At 40.7% G+C, this 20,809-nt stretch overlaps 2 protein-coding genes across 8 annotated transcripts in view; one reads left to right on the top strand and one right to left on the bottom strand.

Annotated features, from left to right (window-relative positions):
* Positions 1-12,236, bottom strand: part of CNOT9 (CCR4-NOT transcription complex subunit 9) — a 29,335-nt gene extending 17,099 nt beyond the window's left edge. The window contains exons 1-2 of the mRNA XM_059052157.2: positions 11,812-12,236; positions 1,347-1,526 (exon numbers count right to left, since the gene is read on the bottom strand). Coding sequence (XP_058908140.1) covers positions 1,347-1,526; positions 11,812-11,835 — 204 coding nt within the window. The 5' untranslated portion in view covers positions 11,836-12,236. The remainder of the gene's footprint in view (positions 1-1,346; positions 1,527-11,811) is intronic.
* Positions 12,237-12,407: 171 nt separating this feature from the next.
* USP37 (ubiquitin specific peptidase 37) overlaps positions 12,408-20,809 on the top strand; it is an 87,189-nt gene continuing 78,787 nt past the window's right edge. Inside the window, exons 1-3 of one of the 7 annotated variants that reach the window (XM_067026877.1) lie at positions 12,408-12,598; positions 16,583-16,723; positions 19,399-19,472. The gene's annotated coding sequence lies outside the window, so the exon portion shown is untranslated. Of the gene's footprint in view, positions 12,599-16,582; positions 16,724-19,398; positions 19,473-20,809 lie in introns of those variants that run through there. The other 6 variants (XR_010839206.1, XM_059052113.2, XM_067026879.1 and 3 more) reach the window with 6 other exon arrangements.

Below are 20,809 nucleotides of genomic sequence, written 5' to 3'. Positions count from 1 at the left end.
ATGTATTCTCTGTCAAAAGGCGATGATTTGCTGAACACAATTCCATTTATCTTAATTGTAGAACTTTTACACAGAAAATGTTCCTATAAGAAAGATTCATTTCTTGGGTACATGTTGTAGGGACAGAATATGAATTTATTTAACAGATTAAAAAAATTAATCTAATTATTGGGAATTATGTACAATAAAGGATGATCATTCTATCTTGGTTCTTAGGACTATACCATATCAATTTATTCCCCACAAATGACCATTCTGGTCAGAACCAAATTTCAGTTATTTATTCTTCAATGTACAAGAATACCCACCTTTAATCCTACAGCTGTTATACCTTTATCTTAACATTTTCTTTCCCCAGAATATACCTTTCAGTTCTCATACCTTCCTTTCCACCCCCCCCCCACCATGTAGTAAATATTATTTTGTAGCATTCCTAAAGTTGTGTTACTCAAAGTGTAGTTCTTACACCAGCTACATTGGAATTACCTGGGTATGGGGTAGCTGCCTGTTAAAAATAGATTTTTCATCTTAGACTAAATAAATCAAATCTCTTGGGTAGGATCTAAGAATCTGCATTTTAACAAGTACCTTAGACTTTTCTAAAACAGATTCTTACAAATGCTAACATTAAAAAAAAAAACATTCTGGGACTTCCCTGGTGGTCTACTGGTTAAGGCTCCGTGCTCCCAATGCAGGGGGCCCGGGTACGATCCCTGGTCGGGGAACTAAGATCCCACATACCACAATTAAGCCCACGCACTGCAGCTACTGAGCCCGCATGCTCTAGAGCCCATACACCGCAAGTAGAAAAGCCCACACGCCACAATAAAGAGCCCACGTGCTGCAATGAAGACCCAGTGCAGACAAAATAAATAAATAAACTAATTTAAAAAATAAAGTTTAGGACTTCCCTGATGTCGCAGTGGTTAAGAATCTGCCTGCCCAGTGCGGGGGACATGGGTTCGATCCCTGGTCCAATAAGACCCCACATGCCACGGAGCAACTAAGCCCATGCACCACAACTACTGAGCCTGCATGCCACAACTACTGAAGCCCGCACGCCTAGAGCCCGTGCTCTGCAACAAGAGAAGCCACCGCAATGAGAAGCCTGTGAACTTCAATGAAGTGCAGCAATGAAGACCCAACGCAGCCAAAAATAAATGAATAAATACATTATATTAAAATACATTTATATTTAAAAATAAATAAATAAAGTTTAAAGAAATAATAAAAAGAAAAATAAAAAAAATTATGAAAACCAAAGTTTTCATAATCATTTGGGCAAAGGCAGAGAGATACAAGTGTGATAAACAAGAATGACATGCAACTCATGGATATATACCCACCTGTAAAAGTGCTGCAATAGTACCAAATGAATGCCACAGCATGGGTGCAAGGTCAGGAACAGATTCTCGCTTTTTACTTAACTCCAGCAAAGCATTTTCCCTTGTCTCAGGACTGGACAGCTCATTGATCCACTGATAGATCTTTTCTCTATCCACCTGAGCCAGTGCAGTAGGCACAGGCTTCAAGTGAAAACAAGAAAGTAAACGTGAGTTTCATTAGAGTCAAATCAAGTCTTACTCTGCAGTAGCCTTTGGAGGGAACATATTTTTTGTAAATACCAGGGGAGCTTTTCTAAATACATATACTTGATGTAAATGAATTCAATCTATCAAAATCTAAAAGGCACACACTCTTTAATAATTCCATGTTTAGAAATTTATCCTACAGGTCTACTTGGGCTGTACTGAAGATATACCAGAATGTTTACTGTTGCACTATTTTAAAAGCAGAAAACTTGAAGTCTATCAACATCTATCAATAAGGAACTGGTTAAATATACAGGAGTACATTTTTATATGGAATACTACATAGACCCTTAAAAAAGAGTTAGCTCTATACTGTGCTGATACTAAATAAGAAACAACAACAACAAAAAACCCAAAAAGGGTGCAGAACAGCATATACGCTTCCATTAACACACACATATATTCTTATATATTTATATACAACATTTCTAGAAGTACACATAAGAAACTGTTAACAGTAGTTACCTCTAAGGTTGGAATCTATATGGGAGACCTACTTGTCTCCCATATAAAATCTTCTGCACATAGTTTAAACTCTTTTTTTTTAACCATGTGCCTATAATCATTTTTGAAAGAAAAAAGCCCCCCCCCCATTGCTCTTCCTTCCCCAGTAATTCCAGCATCCCCCTCCATGAAGCAGAAAATCTATGTAATTTGGAAAAGCTCCCCCCCTAATGATTCTTATATTGTACCTCCACCCCTTGGAGATTCATTCACTCCTTACTCATGTAGGGGCTATATAAACAGAACATGCTTTCTTTATTGTGCTAAAGAATCTCAATATTCCAAAAAATTTGAGCACTTCTATAATACTTCATATTTGTCCAATAGGCTTGTTACCTTGGTTAAGTCCCTTAACTATTCTTATCTGGAAGATAAGATAGGAGACTAGAAAAATGATTACCATTGCTATTTCTGGCTCTAAAGTCCTAACAAATTCATGGTGATTTCCATCCCTAGCCCAATATTTTCTCACAATTTCCCCCCAAACCATGAGGAGTTATAGGGTAGGTAGACAGAAAAAAGGGATCTACACTTGCAGATGAAACTACTAATGCTCAGAGGAATTAACTTGCTCAATTCACCCAAGTACAAAGTTGCATATTCCAATCTTTCTTGAACCATATTACACCAGCCTCTCACACTATGCACATGTTCCCACTACACCTTAGTGTGATAGAATGATGACCTACCCATCACACAGATATAAAAGTGAGGAACAAAAAGGACAACTGTCTTTGCTGAAGAACAGAATGAAGTCTAAGATGGACTTTGAGGAGTAGTCACATTTACTCCAAGCTGAACTACTGCCTTCTATAAATGGAAGCTTGATTAGAACCTTTTAGTTTAACGTTTATCATTTCTCTTGCTTGCTAGAATGAACCACAAAGTGTTCTACTAAACAGACTAAAATACCATGTAACTTAAATCCTCTTTAAGTGCCTCAGAGTAATCTGCTAAAAGCTGTTTTGTAATTCCCATCAGTGATGCTCCTCAAGAAAACACAGGCTCCTAAATGATGTAGAAGGAATAGGGTAGTTTTCCTGCCCTCTGCTCCCAACAGCAAAAACAGTATGGTCCAAGCACTTGACTTTTCTATGTTGCCACAGATAGGTCCTTGACTTTAAAAATTATTTTTGGAAATGTAATTCCCACCAGAAGATAGGATATGTTTACATTTAGAGTATTACATCACCTTAAAAGCTCAGTAGAAACAAGGGCTAAAATTTTAGCTTTGGATTTCCTGCCCAGTCTCTTGGATGACCCACAATCCTAAAGAGGGCCCCACAGACAATGCTCCAGCAATATAGTATCTATCCTGATTAGTCATTACTCATTCCTAGAGGTCTGTCATCCAGACACCACCATCAGTAAACTCCATCACCCTCTCTAGAGCCAATGTGTGACTTCTACCCAGCACCTATTCTGTCCTGGGGAACCCTAGGTGAACAACGCCAGGCTGCATTGGTAGACACCAGTCAGCATATTGTGGCTTCTGAACACCAGGTCCTATCTCCACATATTACGTTTCCAGAGCTGGCTTGACTACAGCAGAGGAGATCGTGCCCCTGGAGTGGTGCTGGCACTCTGGAGGGTCAATATCTGGTGCCTACTTGGGTCCCTAAGGCCATGACCACCTGCTGCCAGTAATACTCCAACTTCTGAAGTTGCTTGTGGGAACTGCAGCCTCCATTGGACTTTAGTTCTAAGAGAGCTAGGGACGTCAGGTGGGTGGTAATGTGGCTCTCAGGTATAAGCTTAGAGATGAGTTCTGCAGCCACTCTAACAATGAGAAGGCAGTTAGGGCAGTTTGATACCAGGAAATATCTGAGGTAGGGACCCTCCTTTTCATCACCCCTGGTGAATTTTGCCCCAAATTTAATAGGAGGAGTTAGTTTAAACCCACTGAATACCTATTTGCTATCGGATGAATACAATTATTTCTTAAAAGTGAAAGCTCACATACATAGTGCTTACTCTGTTAGGCACTGTCTTAAATAAATACTTGTCATTACCACCCTCATTTCATAGATGAGAAAACTGAGAAGTTATTTAAAAGTGGCAAAGCCCAGGATTTGAATTCAGGTGGTCTGGCAGCAGAGTCCGTACTCTTAACTGCCTTGCTAATGCTGCTTCTCACTTGCCTGAAAGATTAGGTCTGATCTAAACACAACTTTCCAAAAAACTATTTCCTGTGACCTAGACAAAAGAGATAGGAAATATATAAAAATCTCAGACAAAAATTAAAATGTTACTGCTGTTAGTTCAGCAGAATCTAAAAAACAATCAGCACCCATGAACAATATCATTGATACTAGGAGAAATTCTCTACTTATTGAGATTATGAGGTACTTAATAACCATCATTTTAATGGGAAAAGTCAGTGAAATAGTTTGACATAGTTCCCTATGTCAAATCATGGCTCAGATGGGCATAATTCAGCTAGTGATAACCACCAACACACACACACATACCCTTCCCTACCTACATCAACAAGTAATTTTATAACACACAAGGAAATTTAGTTATTTTGGAGAATAAAAAGGAAGTATTTTTACTCTTTTTTTTTTTTTTTGGCCGTGCTGCTTGCCTTGAAGGATCTTGGAACCAGGGCCCCGGCAGTGAAAGCGCCCGAGTCCTAACCACTGGACCGCCAGGGAATTCCCATATTTTTACATTTTGAATTACGCACTGGTTTCTATATTAACTTATATTACCAGACGATTGATAAAATACTTTGGACTTCATCCCTGAATAAAGCCCCAAAGCACAACTCCAGCATCTTACTAGATCTTGATGGTAATAAAAACCCCAAATGAATCTGACTCTGCTTCTGAATCCCAAAGATCATTTAGGCACACCTGTCACAAAAAAGTTAGAATCTGAAAATTGATGCCTTCCTAAAAGGGAGTGGGAGTAAAAGAGGGGGTGGGGTAGATGAGGAAAGAGAGGGAACTGTATTGTACTTCTATTTATTTTTTTAAAAAAATAATTAATTTATTTATTGGCTGTGTTTGGTGTTCGTTGCTGCACACAGGCTTTCTTTAGTTGCGGTGAGCCGGGGCCACTCTTTGTTGCAATGCGCAGGCTTCTCATTGTGGTGGCTTCTCTTGTTGCGGAGCACGGGCTCTAGGTGCGATGGCTTCAGTAGTTGTGGCATGTGGGCTCGGCTCCAGAGCGCAGGGTCAGTACTTGTGGCATAGGGGCTTAGTTGCTCCGCGGCATGTGGCATCTTCCCAGACCAGGGATCAGACCTGTGTTCTCTGCATTGGCAGGTGGATTCTTAATCACTGTGCCACCAGGGAAGTCCCTGTATTGTACTTTTAAAAAACATGGTTTCGGGCTTCCCTGGTGGCACAGTGGTTGGGAGTCAGCCTGCCGATGCAGGGGACACGGGTTCGTGCCCCGGTCTGGGAGGATCCCACATGCTGCAGAGCAGCTAGGCCTGTGAGTCATGGCTGCTGAGCCTGTGCATCCAGAGCCTGCACTCTGCAACGGCAGAGGCCACAACAATGAGAGGCCTGTGTACCGCAAAAAATAACAAACAAAAACAAAACAAAACATGGTTTCATTGAATGATCACAGCACCGTGGTTATCATCCTCATTTTACAACTGATGGAACTATGAGTAAACGGTGGGCAGACTTCCTCCTCCTCCAATTGTCTATTTAAAGATTACCTCTAAAGATTCCTAGTTCAACTGCTACAATTCTTTACATTTATAATTTACTAATACATTTCTGAAGCTGTGGCTGATACAATCTACTAGCACACACCGTCCAGTGGCAAAGAAGCAAATTTATCTGATTTCCCTTTTGGAGACTACCTAACCTAAATACATTAACAATAACGGCAGGATACTACCACAAGAGCAGAGGTTAGCATTTCTTGAAGTGAAATCTCTGGATCTTTTCCTGAGAAAAATAAACAATTTCAAATTGTTTTGCACATAATTTATTTTTACCTAAAATTTATACATAATTTCAGGGAATTCATAGATCCTGCCTGTACCCCCTTTACAGACCTAGAATTAAGAACATGTTTATCAAGTTTAAGAATAAGAAAGACCTTGGGGGATTCCCTGGGCTTCCCTGGTGGTGCAGTGGTTGAGAGTCCGTCTGCCTTTGCAGGGGACACGGGTTCGTGCCCCGGTCCGGGAAGATCCCACATGCCGTGGAGCGGCTGGGCCCATGAGCCATGGCCGCTGAGCCTGTGCTTGCAACGGGAGAGGCCACAACAGTGAGAGGCCCGCGTACAGCCAAGTTTAGGACTCTGACTTTCCACTGCAGGGGGCCTGGGTTTGTTCCAGGATCGGGGAACTAAAATCCTGCAAGCTGTGTGTGATGCGGCCAAAAAAGAATTAAATAAAAATAAAAATAATAGAAAAGACCTTGACTTGCAAGTAACTACACAAGTATGTAACTGGAATGCACACTGGATTGGGAGCTAGAAGTGGCTTCAAAACAGTTTTGCCATTTTTACAATTGTGTGACCTAAGCCTCCATTTTATCATTGGTTATATGAGGGAACTAAATTAATTATCAAAGTCTCAGCTCTAAAATCTCAAAAACTTCTTTCTTTAGTTACAAGTGAGAGACTAATCTAACTGGCTACAAAAAAATCAATTTTATTGAGGTACAATTTGCGTACAATACAACTTTTAAGTGCACCCATTTAAGTGTACATTTCAATGAATTTTATACCCAAATAATCACCACCACAATCAAGATACATTACTGGACATTCCATTATCCCCCCCAAATTCTCTATACTCCTTTCAGAAAACCGCACACTCAGCCCTCTACTATAGACTAGGTTTGATTTTTCTAGGAACTTTTAATAGGAGGCAATGTTTACTGAACATACTATGTGCCAGTCACTGTGAATTACCTCAAATTACTCTCAAAATTCTAAGAGGAAACAGGTTCAGGGAGGTTTAATATACTAAAGTTTACACAAGCAAGTATATGGCAGAATTACATTTAAACTCTAGTCTACTTCTCTCTAGAATCAGTGAGTCCTACTTGGTCTTACAGGACTGAAATCACAAGTATTCCTCCAAGCTGAAGAAATTATTTAAGAACCCAATACAGGGCTTCCCTGGTGGCGCAGTGGTTGAGAATCCGCCTGCCGATGCAGGAGACACGGGTTCGTGCCCTGGTCCGGGAAGATCCCACATGCCGCGGAGCAACTAAGCCCGTGAGCCATGGCCGCTGAGCCTGTGTGTCCGGAGCCTGTGCTCCGCAACGGGAGAGGCCACAACAGTGAGAGGCCCGCATACCGCAAAAAAAAAAAAAAAAAAAAAAAAAAAAAAAGAACCCAATACAGAAGTTTAAGTCTGATATTCTGTTACAGTTGGATTTGAGTAAATAGTGGGTTCAATTAACATACCCAGAGGCAAAGTCATTTACGAAAAGTCTGATTTGGACTATTAGTTATCACCCTCAACACTTCCAGCATTAAAAACAAGATCAGGGCTTCCCTGGTGGCGCAGTGGTTGAGAGTCTGCCTGCTGATGCAGGGTGCGCGGGTTCGTGCCCTGGTCCGGGAAGATCCCACATGCCACGGAGCAGCTGTACCCGTGAGCCATGGCCGCTGAACCTGCACGTCCAGATCCAGTGCTCCGCAACAGGAGAGGCCACAACAGTGAGAGGCCCGCATACCGCAAGAAAAACAAGAACAAGATCAATTACATGTAACTATATACTTTTAGCTATAACCTGCTTAGAGTCAGTGGTCCTTTCCTTTTAACAGATGTATTAAAAAATGTCTGTACTATCAACTAGGAGGGACTCATTCTCCTCTTTCCTGTTTATTGGTTTGTATGTAGAAAATGTATTTCAAGTAACTTTTTTCTTTCAGTGAAGCTTAATAAGACATTTATCAAAGTGAGTCACCAATGGTTAACTCCAAGTGTCACTAACACAGGGTACTGATAGTTGGTCTTCCACTTCTGAAACATTTTAACAGGATGTGAAAAGAAGATATTTAGAACTTAGAAAAGATCTACATTTACCCATAAATGGGAAAGAAATATGATCCCCCCTCTTGAGTAAACTAAAAAATTGTTGTTGATGGCTCTCTTAAACAGAAAATGGCCAAATCTATCAATAAAATTTCATGTTCGAGGACCAAAACAGCTGTTGGTTTTCTTATCGATGAATACATGACAGTGAATAAAAAATGGAATTAGATTGAAATAGAGATTATTTCTTAAGTCTGGAGATGACTCAACACATAGCTTTGGGTGTCTACATAATGATGATATAACAAGAAAACACCTTTCTTAACAGTGCCAAAGGGAAATACTAAATTAGCTTAACTATCCTCATATCTTTATAAAATAAGGGCCAGAATGTTCTTCAAAATAACTTTTTAAAAATGGAAGTGAATAAACAAAGAAAAGTTGGTTTATTTGCTTAAATCTTCAACAGGAGACAGCTGTCTGAATTAGATCCTTCAGAGTGCATAATGTTCTTTCTACTTGCCAAAGAGGAGGGGTCTAGCACTGCTTCAACAGAGAGATATAAAATGACTAATGCAGCTGCTGGTTACATGGAAAGTGAGGAAAAAGCAAGGGTTTAAGGATGTCAGAATTGCCACTGGAAATTAGTGGGGAAAAAAAACAAAAAACGAAGCATACCCAATGCATCTTCTAAAGGTTTACGTTTGGCTGTTTTAGATCACTAGCATAACATTCATTACAAAAGACCCATGGTATGTGAAGATCTGTGGTTCTATTAAGCTGAAGCAGTCTTCAAGGTCCATAACAGGTGATTTGTTACTCTGCTGAGGCAGGAATTAGAGTCCCAAGGCTGAAGTCTGGGAGCAAGTCTTTTTTTTTTTTTTTTTTTTTTTTTGTTGCGGTACGCAGGCCTCTCACTGCTGTGGCCTCTCCCGCTGCGGAGCACAGGCTCTGGACGCGCCGTCCCGGCGGCCATGGCTCACGGGCCCAGCCGCTCCACGGCATGTGGGATCTTCCCGGACCGGGGCACGAACCCGCGTCCCCTGCATCGGCAGGCAGACTTTCAACCACTGCGCCACCAGGGAAGCCCTGGGAGCAAGTCTTTTAATCAATGAATGAACCTAGCTAACCACTGAGCACTTTCTTATTCTTATTTAATACAATCCTGTGGGGGTATTTCTGTTTCTATTTAGTAGATGTGAGAAAGAAATTATATTCTGCGATGGCAATAATGAAGATGTTAGGATGTATTCTGCAAAGAATGAGAAGAGTCCACTATACTACAAATTACTGGCATAATAAAATACTAAAGGAAAGAGTTAAAATTTAAGACACATCCCAAATGATCTCAATTCCTCTATCTAGTGAATAACATCCTGCATTCGTATGTGATCACATTCTCCTTTGATAGTACTATCTCCCTAGCTGAAGTGATTTACTTGTTATTTTAAAAAAGAAATAAAGATACACACAAATTTTCATCATTAGACAAAAAGTCAGCATCTTCTCAAGAGGTTTAGATTACTGCAGGTACTGCTGCATGTATTATTAACTCCTCAATTTTTAGTGAGGGATATATACCATTAGTGTCCCTTTATTCAGATCAGAATAACACAGGCAGTTTAGCCTAATGGAAGGCATTAAGGGTTGGGAAAGAGGTGGCTCAACTTTTTTTTGCTTCAGATTCACTAACCAAATATTCCAGTGAATGAGTGGTACAAATGAACTTGTCAGAGATTTTGTGTAGTCCAAACAGCATAACAGGTGAAAAAGTATCAAAAGCTCAATTTCTAAATAAAGGTAAGGCACTGTAAATTTACTAGAAGAAACACGTACTGAGTATTTTAAGTAATGAACCACAGCTCTAATGGCTGTTCAAAAGATGTATTAGGGAGCAACTAAAAGGAATTGAATAGGTAGAGTGGGGAGGCACAGGGGAAAGAGCAGCTTGGTATCAAAGCCTAGAGAAGACAATCAGATTTTGAGATGGATGAGCCAACCTTAGCAGAATCCTTTGTTTAACCTGCCCCCTTCCAACCAGCAACAACCTCATTTTCTGACTAGCTTCTTCCCATATTACACGTAAAATCTGGAAGAAACAAAAAAGCTGGGGAAATTGCAGTCACCTAGTTAAGAGAGATATAAAAGGTACCTCTCTCTGTGAAAAGTTACAAACACTTTAGAAACATGGTGCCAGGAGGCAGAGATGCCACTGGCCCTGGAAATGACAATGCTGTCTACAGCCTAGTCACACTCATCTCACTTTCTGACTTTAAAGTTGAGGCAACTTTTGTCCTCTATTTAGGATTTATGTTATTTTGCCTGGTAATGCAATTTTAGTATATTACTCTCTCCTTAAGTCACTTCACCTTGGTGAAACTGAAAAAGTTGGATGGGCATTCAGAAGAATATGGTCGAATCACAAGATCCTGTCTGCCCATTATGGCTATTTGCTCTCAGTAGTCATCTCCCTCAAGTATACGGCGTCATTCAGCAAAATATTTGAGCCCTTACTTGGTGCCAGGAACTGACCTGGCACTGGAGTAACCATATAAACAGGACCCACATGATCCCTGTCCCTGACCTCAAAAGAGGGACAAATGACAAACAAGTAAATGAATACAAGAATTACAAATTGGGATCAATTCTCAGGCTCAGCGGCCACGGCTCACGGGCCCAGCTGCTCCGCGGCATGTGGGATCTTCCCGGACCAGGGCACGAACCCGTGTCCCCTGCATCGGCAGGCGGACTCTCAACCACTGCGCCACCAGGGAAGCCCCGGGATCAAGTCTTTGAAGGGTGCTCTAACAGAGAAAAGTTGGGGGGTTACAGAACTACTTTAAATAGGGCAGTTAGGGACGGCAACTCTAGAGAGATTTATACAGAGACCTGAGGGAAAAGGAGCCGGAGACCCACATGGGTAGGGGTGTGAGTGTGTGTGTGTGTGTGTGTGTGTAAGAGATGCAACCTAGAGTGGAAAAGCGTTAAGTAGAAGAGATGTAACGGCGGCCAGTGTAGCTGGAGCCTGCGGAGCAAGTGACAGGAGACTGAAAACCTGGATAAGGAACATAACGTTCAGGGAGGGCCTTGTAGGCCAAGGCAAAGAGTTTGGATTTTCTCTCAATGCAATAGGAGACCACAGGATTACTTTACATAGGTTAATTTACACTATTTGTTTTTCTTGGTAAAAGATCACGCTGGTAAAATGAGATGTGTGAAAAAAGGTTTTAAGCGCAGAGAACCGTCAGTCGGACATAATAACTATTCGCTTCTCCGGGTCTCAGATTTTGCATCTGTAAAGCAAGTGGTTTGAGCTAGAAGCCATTTCCTCCCCGCCGCGATGTGCCTAGGCAGGGAGTTCCGAGAGCACGGGCAGTGTCAAGCGGACTGCGGAAGTCTCCTCGCCCCCGCCAACGCCAAGCACGCAACTGGCTCCCTGAAACTGTTGGTGAGCGAAATGAATCAATGAATGGCCCGTCCGGGCCGCAAGGAAGGCGCTCCAGCCGCGGTACCAGGCCCCGGGGCCAGAAAAGAACGCGCTACACGGCGTCAGAGGCCGCGGGAGCTGGCCGGCGAGGAAAGTGGGGGCCGGCTCCGCCACAGCCAAGCGCGGCGAGGAGGGGGGCCGGGGCCTCGCGGGTTGAGGGCAGGAGGAGCAGGACTCCCGGCCCGACACAGGGAGCTAAGAGAAAAGGCCGAAACGCCGGGTTTAGGAGGCGTTCTGGGCCCAGGCTGGGCGGCCCAGTGACTTACCGCAGCCGTCGCTAGACTGTGCATGTTGGGAGCTGCCGCCGCTCTCCTCCCACCGTAGGACACGCCCGACCCGCGTCCCAGCTTCAGCGCCTCTGCCGCCGAAGCAGATGAGCCGCCACAGCCGCCATCCGCCTCCGGCTCGCTCCGCCCCTTCGCAGGCCCTCTGACCTTTCACCCCTGACCCCGCCCACACAACCTCTTCCCGCCTCCCAGCTCTTGGAGTTAACAGTCCTAGAGTTTGTCCTTTGTCTCTTAAGTTTCAGGACCGGAAGGACATCCGCCACCTACTAGTCCCCGCATCCCCGGCTTCGAGCAGGTATCTCCAGAGAAGGGCGTGAACTCTGACCCTTCTCCGGAGGCCAGTGAAGGGCGGGAAAAGCCGGGCAGTCCCAGGAGAACAAGTAGTGCGCATGCCCAACTGGGCTGAGTAGGAGGGAAAGGATGGGAGGGAGAAAGTGAGTGAAGTAGGAAGTGCGCATGCGTACTACGGTCCGGGCTGGGGCGAGACTTCGCTCGGTACTGGGGCGGGGCGAGGGCGTAGAAGGGGCGGAGTTTTCAGGCTGGCGCGCACGCGCCTCATCTGCTCGCGTCGGGTGTGCGTGCGTGCGTGCGTGTTTGCGTGTGGTCACAGTTCCCGCCATCAGCCGCTCTCCCTGACTTGGGGGAGCGAGCGGCCCCTCACTTTCGTGCCCGGTGTCCCTTCCTTCCTAACCCCCAGCTCCTCCCCCTCCGTGCGGACTCCGTGCTTCCGGCAGGCCTGTCCGAGGCCCCGGACTCTCAGGCACAGGTAAGGTGGGCCCGGCGAGCGTCTCAACTGAGCCTTTTTACCCTGGCACCCCAGCCCTGGCTCCCCCAGTCCCCCCGGCCCACCCACGCCGTGCGGTCCTCCCACTTGGCGTTCACTCTTCTGGAGTTCGCCCCGCTGCTGCTCAGCCCGCCCCCATCCTCGCGACGCCCCCTCTGGCCTCACAGGTACTCCACTTAGATCTTTTCCCAGGCTTTTCCTCTCTTTTGACCTGGTCTTTACTGTCACTCGCTCCCTCCGCGACCCGAACCTGACCCCTCTTTGCTAGGGGCTGTCGTCGTCCGCCACTCGTCCCTTAGCGAGGCCTGCTATCTCTTCAGGTGACTTCCGTTGCCGCACGTCCATCAGGCCTTGGGATATGATACTGTTTCACTCTCTTGGCTGTTCTTCACCTTCTCTTTCCTAACCATTTCTCACTAAAAGGCATGATTTGTATTTTTTAGTGCCTTCGGTTGGTCCCCATCTCTAGCCATCAGATCAGGTTGTCAGGTTTACCTGTTTTAGGTCATGATCCGTGAAAGGAAATGATACTTGATGACAAAATGTTGTGTCTGAAGAGTTGGCCTGTAGTGGTTTTGTAGTCCTTTCAAAATTTAGACTCTGTGTAAATACCTTTTTTGGGGTGGCAGTGTCTGACAAGTCTCTAACAGGAAAAGCTGTGTAACAGAGGATGTCAAGTAGGCAGTTGGGATATACTGGGTTGGAGCTCAGAGGAGAGCTCTGAGCTGGATATACAGGTAAACGTATATAATATATAGATGTCATCTGCTATGTTGATAGTAATTGAGGCTATGGATGTGGATGAAATTGCCTAAAGAGAGTGCAGTGCTAGAAAAGAAAGGGACCTAGGTTGGAGCACCTGAGGGATTTTTGGTGTTTAGTAATCGGATAGAGGAGTACAAGTCTTGTAGAAAAGGTAAAGGAAGTTATCAGTAATGTTGAATTCTGCTGAAAGGTAAAGTTGAATGAGGACTGAAAGGCCTGTTGACATCAAAGTAATCGATGATCATAGGGAGAGATGTTTGATGGAGTAAAATGGTTATCTGGGTTCAGTCCTAGGTTGTTCTCCTTTTACTCTTCCCTTCCCCCCTATGCTTTATATTCTACCTGTATATTGATGAGAAGTTTTATTTCCAGCATGTTCCTTTTGTTTTCAGCTCAAGATCTAAATAGCCAACTGTCTGCTTTACATCTCAACTTGATTTTTTTTCTTAGGAATTTCAAATATAACATGTCTGAAACCAGTCTTAATTCTCTCCATACCCAAATGCTTTCTCTTCCGGTATCCTATTTCATTCAGTGGTATATCCATTTATCCATTTACATAGTATAGAAACTTGAAGGCCCTCATCCCATGTATCTATACTTTCTTCAGGTTCTGTTTATTCTTACTTTCATTATATGTCTTGAATCTATTTCTGTACATTTTCATTAGCACTTTTCTAGTTCAAGCCACAGTCCTCTCTCACCTGGATTTAATGTTTCCTATATTCTCATCTGTAAAGTGGGAATAATAATCACCTTATTGGTTTGCTATGAGGATTAAATTAAACAACCATGGTAAGCACCTGACATAGAGTAAACAGCCAGTGAGCATTCATTGTTATTGTAATTGTCGTTATAAGCTGAATCACTTCAATACTCTCCTGTCTGGTTGTCCTAACTTCTTTCATTCTTGCTCCTTTCACTTTCTTCCCCAGACCCAAACAGACCACATCACTTTTCCATTCAGCAGTAACCCCTCATTTCCCTGCTTAAAAACCCACCCCGGTCCTTAAATCAGGTACCCTATTATAATCTTTCATCATGCCTGAACTTTATACCATTTTTCAGAACTTTTAATTGTATATTTACTTGTGTGATTATTTAAAATGTGTCTTCTACTATAATATGGGTTAGGAACTATTTCATTTCTATTTCTCGAGAATTTGTTGAAAGAATAAATAAATTGGAGCTTGCTAAGAAGCATCATGTCTTTGGGAAACACCAGCTTACCGATATTCTTGTCATCTGATGACAAGCATCTTTTTTCACTCTGCAGACAAATTAAAGAACACAAAAAGCCAAAGGGTTTTCCAGCTTTGGATGATTTTACCCATTCTTATGTCATAGAATCATTCAGATTTTTAGACTTTTTGAATTGGAGATAAACTTTATCAAGGTCAACTTCTCTCTTTACTTTAAGCGACCACACTAATTTTATCTCTTTGTGCATTTGTTTTATGGATCTTTTTAGGAAAGAAAGCCCTTAGAAATCAGAGCAGTGGTTTATATGTTTTAACAACAGGTTAAACTATGAGACCAGTGAAGATAAGGTTTCCAAAAATATATAAAGGAAAATTCCATGTTTAAGTAAGCGGTTGGTGGTAGTTATGGAAGAAAATACTAAAATTTAATAATTTGTGTGTGTAGAACAGGATTTATGTTGAGAAATAGAAAATTAAAAGTAGGAGTGCCAAACACAGAAGCATTTGGATTTATTTTATAGATAGTGATGAGCTGTTAAAAATGTTTGGGAGAAAGTTTCAGTTAAGCAAAATGAATAAATTCTAGAGATAAGCCATACAACATTGTACCTATAGTTAACAATACTGTATTGTACACCTAAACATTTGTAAAGAGGGTAGATCTCATGTTAAGTATTCTTACCAAAGTAAAATTTAAAAAAATTTTTTTAATGTTTGGGAGGGGAATTAGCATCAGTAGCATGTATTTTCACATTTACTAACTGTTATTTTGTTGGGAGAACAAAAGAAAATAAGACAGGGCCCCTCCACCCTCCCCCTGCCCCCTTTAGAGAAAAAGTTAAGGGGACACACTTTAGTTAGTAAGAGATGAAAAGAATAGTCCTTTAGAAAGGGTATTATAGGGTTAAGGATTTATTGGATAGAAAAATCTTGAGAGAATGGAGACTGGAAAGTGGTTGCTACAGATCATTGGGGATGCAATAAGGTAGTGGTTAAAAACATGGCTTCTGGTGCTAGACTTAGTTTTGTCTCTTACTGACTCTGTAATCATGGATAAATTACCTGATCTCTCTAAGCCTCAGTTTCCTCATTTGTAAAGTAGAGATATTAATAATCCCCATCCTTTAGGATTATTGTGACGATTATGAGATATTGCATGTATGGTGCTTAGTACTGTGCTTAGTAAATGTTGTATAATAAATATTAGGTGGGAAGAATGGCATAGTGATGCATTTCTGAATTAGGGTAGTAGTGATGAAAAGACTGTGTTTTAGATAAATGAGAATGAGGTTAAAGCTGATGCTAAGATCTTTTTGCCTGAATGACAGTGGAAGGACAAATGTAGGGAAGTCTGGGGAGTCTCTTAAAGAGGGCGTGGACTGTGTCATGTTCACATGTGTATCCCTAACACAGTGCCAACAGATTGGAGTAGCTCAATAAATATTTTTTACTAAGTGAACAAAGGAGTTTAAAGTTGACGTTATAGTATTCAAGAAGGCAGTGAGAAATGTTTGGGTAGAGCTTCAGGGAAAGTTGAGGCTTTGAGAGGCCTAAATTTGGGAAGCAAGCCCATGAAGTTAGTTTTGAAAGAAAAGTAAAAGCCAAGTTTACCACCTTTTGAAATTTGTATCAACACATCATGGAAGTGGTATTTTAAGATTTAATACATCATTATGTAACAATGTTTATAAAATCAACAAAGGATACACTCTTTTTTTCATTGCCTTCTTAGTTTCAAAATGTAGCAGGAGTACATTAACCAAGACACAAATTGATGAAGGTGCAGTCCCTCCTTTTCCATAGCAGATATATCCCTAGAGTTCTGTTGATTATGTGTGTGTGTATATGTGTATCTTGAGCATTAAATGTTTTCAGTAAAGTAATTTGTGGTTTTTAAGTAGTCAAAGGGTTAATTTTTGTTGTATAAATGATCACTTAAAAAAATTTTAATTTTGTAAATGAATTTTTTTTTTAAAAGGCACACTTATATTTTCTTTAGCTGAGTTGATGGCTCCTGGAGAACTGGCATAGCTGCAGAATATGAGTAGTTCCCCAAGAAGAGCGAATTGCCTTTGGCACAAGGATCAGAATAAAGGTGAATTGTTATTACATAGGGTTTTTCAGTAAAAGTCACTGAAAAGTAAGTAATGTTTTTATTTTGGATATATGTTTCCAAGAGTATGCAAACTGTCAAGAATTGACAGTTTTCTTCGATTTTATAGTAATCGTTTTGTGCTTTAGCATGCTTTCTTAAACCACAGAATACCCTCTGGATAAGAATGTTTCAAAGCAGTACCTAAAATATGAGCATCTAAATAACTGTAGAGGGTATAGAAACATTTTTGCCAGTGTTGTTGATTGAGCTTTCATAGACTGCTCAAAATTGAATAGTAATTTTAACAATAGTGAAGAAATTTAGGGCAAGGGGAATCTCTTTGGATGTACTTAAAGAATAATTGGTTTTTCTTGTACTTTGTCTTTCTAATATTGCTTTAATAGTGAATTAGCATTGGAGTTCAGTGAAACCTTGTCTTTGTCCTAGGTTCATAGAAAGTTTAACTGTTACTGGATCATGCTAGATACCAAAAAGGAAACTTAGTGTTCTTTCTCTTAACCAAGTAGGGCAAACCCTGATAATATGATCAGTGTACAAAAGTAAATATAGTTAATTCATTTAGTGCAAGAGCAGATAATGGACTAGCTTGAGGCATTAAGAAAAAATCTTATTGATTCTGCCAATTTTATGTCCTGTACCTTTTAGATTTTTTCTCATAGAAGAAAGAGAGACTGCTAGTAGAAATGGTTAAGAAAATGTTCAATATCTGATGTAAAATTTTATACAAACCAAAACTGCATCAAAATGTTTGAGAATTATGTCTAACGAAATCATGTATTACATATAGAGAGAATTATATAGAAGGAAACAGAAGTAACCAATAAAGTTTTTTTATTGAACTTTCAAATCTTCACCTCCAAATCTTGTTAAATAATCTAATTTTTAAAAATACGTTTTTGTTGGAGGAATTCAAGGTCAGTGTCCTTTACTTGCATTTTGGTCTTTAAGGAAAGCACTAAGATAATTGGGTTTTATGTTATTCGCTTTTAATTTGGCACCCTGACATAAGGAAAGATGAGGTAATTTGATAAACCTCTTTCTTTAAGTGGAGTTTCTTCATTGAACAGTAAATTATATGAATCCCAGTTTAGGTAAGTTTACTAATGTTTTTTGTTTTAATAATGCATTCTGTAACTGCATATTCTTATTTTTCATAAATGATTTTTCTCTCATTGAATCTTTTTTTTTTTTGGTGGTACGCGGGCCTCTCTCACTGTTGTGGCCTCTCCCGCCGCGGAGCACAGGCTCCGGATGCACAGGCCCAGCGGCCATGGCTCACGGGCCCAGCTGCTCTGCGCATGTGGGATCCTCCCAGACTGGGGCACGAACCCGCATCCCCCGCATCGGCAGGTGGACTCCCAACCACTGCGCCATCAGGGAAGCCCTCTCTCATTGAATCTTAACAAGATATGTGGACAGCTTTGCATTTAGGAGAAATTCAGATGCACATAGAAAAAGCTTAGATGTAGTATTCAAAAGGTGAGGTATACAGTGCAGAGTAGAGAGCTTAGTAAACATAATCCTATATCAGCCATATAAAAGGGGTTTATGGTTCTGGTATCTGCTGCTGTATATTTTAACAGTAAATCGAATAAAGTTGATAGTGCTGATTTGTTCATTATTCTTGAATAATGAGTTTGTTTCTTATGTGCCAGACAGTGTCCTAGTGGGGATGCAAAGACTAAAGAACATATTCCCTGTCTTCAAACAGCAAAGTCTAGCTAGAGAGAGACAAAGAGGTAAATAGACAGTTTATAATACAATATGATAAATGCTCCACTAGAGGTAAGCACAGGGTACAAGAGAAGAGAAAAGCATTCAGTGCTGTCAGTGTGGATATGGGGTGAGAGAAAAAGTGAAAGATAGCTAGGAAAGCCTTCTTAGAGAAAATAATATCTAAATTGAGTTTTGATTTTACAGCCAGGAGAAGAAAAAAAGGGAGGTGGTGGGGGATGGGGAGAGTAGGTAAAAATCCTGCAGACGTAGACCACAGTGTGTGTGCAAAGGTACAGTGGCTTGAGAACATATGCCTTTTCTAGGGAACTTGTAGGTAGTTCTGATGGCTGGATTTGGAGGGTTTGTTGGGGATAGAGAGGTAAGCAGGGCCTGGATCATGAAGAGTGTTTATGCCATGTTAATGAGTCTAGATTTAATTGTGAGGGCATTGGGGAGCTGTTGAATGATATTGAGGAGAGTGATGTGATTTGATCTGAAGTTCACTATAAAGATGTCTGGAAGGTATATGGAGGTAGAAATGACAACCTTACCTTCCATTTCCAGTCCAATACCAATAATCATCAAGAGAGAAGTCAAAGATAACTCATGTTTCTGGCATGGGCAACTGGAGTAGGAGAGGGGCCACATATTCTTGGCAGTGCTGAGAGACAGAGTAGAAAAAATCTCAAGGCTATATCTAAATGATGAAGCACCAAATTATTAATTGTAAAAAAAGCATTACAAACACATTGCTGGTCCAGATTTTGTAGTTACTAGTTTGAGCAAAATGTCACATTAACAGGTCTGTAAACAGTAGTGGCCTCTATTACTTTGATGCATTCATACACCCAGCCAATTATACTATCTAAATCTGGCTACAATTAGGCACTCAACAAATTTGATGAGATGAGTGAGTAATAGTAGAGGACTTAAATGCATAATACCTTTAACTATTCAAAGTGTTTTTGTATCTCTCTTTAAAGTTATTCTTAGCTGTTTGATGTACAGCACCTAGAGGCCTGGAACTAGGATTCCCCAGGCTGTATTCTACCTACAGGTGGGTTGTGTTTGATTTGTGGCTTTTACATGTAAGTTTGAATTCATTGCCCACAATTTAAAATAGGCAGTTGACATAAAATTTGGATGTCATTTTCTTGAAGATTTAGATGATCTGGCAATGCTAGGTTCACTGTTTCTACATGGCAAAACCAGCTAGATTTGAGTAGCAGTTTTCATATTCTGCCTGCCTAAATCATTTGTGTCACCTACCTGGCCTCTATAGGCAGTAAGTTGGTGACCCTTGTTAACAAGTTATTTGTCTGGGATCTTTGGATAAAGAGGTGTTGCAGACAAGGAATAAATTCAGAAAGTGGACAGTAATTCCATTCATATTGAAGCTGCTGCCTGTTGACTGCTTAATGTGTGTTATTTCATTTAATATTGCAACACTATAGCATTTTCTTATTCCTGTTTTACAGTTGAGAAAACTAGTTGTTAGGAAAGGTAAGTTACAAATTAGTAAGTGACAGAGCTGGCTCTTGATATCTAGATCTAGTATGCTTTTCCTTTGTACATATACTACTACTTTTAGCTTTTCTAGTTGAGCTGTTTAGGCAGAGGCAAAGTTTAATGGTTTTTAATTTATTAAATTATAAGCAAGAATCTGTATTAGAGGCAATGTTTTTAGAGATTTGAAGGCTATAGTATAAATTTTGTTTTAATTTTAGATGATTGCATGTATGTGTGTAACACACACACTATTTGATAACATTTTTTGCTGTTACTGTAATTGTATTTACTTGCTGACATCTGGTAAGCTGGTTTGAAGAGTCTTAGACATTCTATCATTTCTGTAAGTATCAGAAGTTCACTTGGGAAATTTGAATATTTGTCAAAGATAAAATTGGTAAATATTCTTTCCAAGAATGGTAATATTAAGCATAAATGGTAGGTGGATTTTAGGGACAGGGTTTTTTTTGGTTAGGCTGTTTTCCCTAGAAAATAAATTATTTTCTCAAGTAATATAATTCTTTAGGTTAAACTAATTTGATTACTCTCACAATTATTTATTCATTTAAACTAATTTGATTATTCTCACAATTAATTACTCATTATTCTCACAGTTATTTATTATTTATTCACATGTGGATATGCATAGGCTACCGACTGGTAGAAAGAATTATTTGGTGATATGATTTGATGTTTTGCTAGGAACTCAATTCTAACAAGAGTCAGCTAACTGAAAATATTTTTTTTACTTATATTTGAAATTCAAGATCCTTTAGCATCATGAAGGAAGGTAAAAGTTGCTCGTATTGCCATGGACACTCACACTGAGAATGGAATCTTTAGTATTCCTGATTGTCTTGCCTTTAGTGGCAGCAGTATGGTTGT

This window comes from Kogia breviceps, chromosome 2 (genome assembly GCF_026419965.1).
Source record: "Kogia breviceps isolate mKogBre1 chromosome 2, mKogBre1 haplotype 1, whole genome shotgun sequence".
In the NCBI taxonomy this organism is placed as follows: Eukaryota; Metazoa; Chordata; class Mammalia; order Artiodactyla; family Physeteridae; genus Kogia; species Kogia breviceps.
The sequence above is the reverse complement of the archived record's forward strand: the minus strand, read 5'-3'. Positions and strand labels throughout refer to the sequence as shown.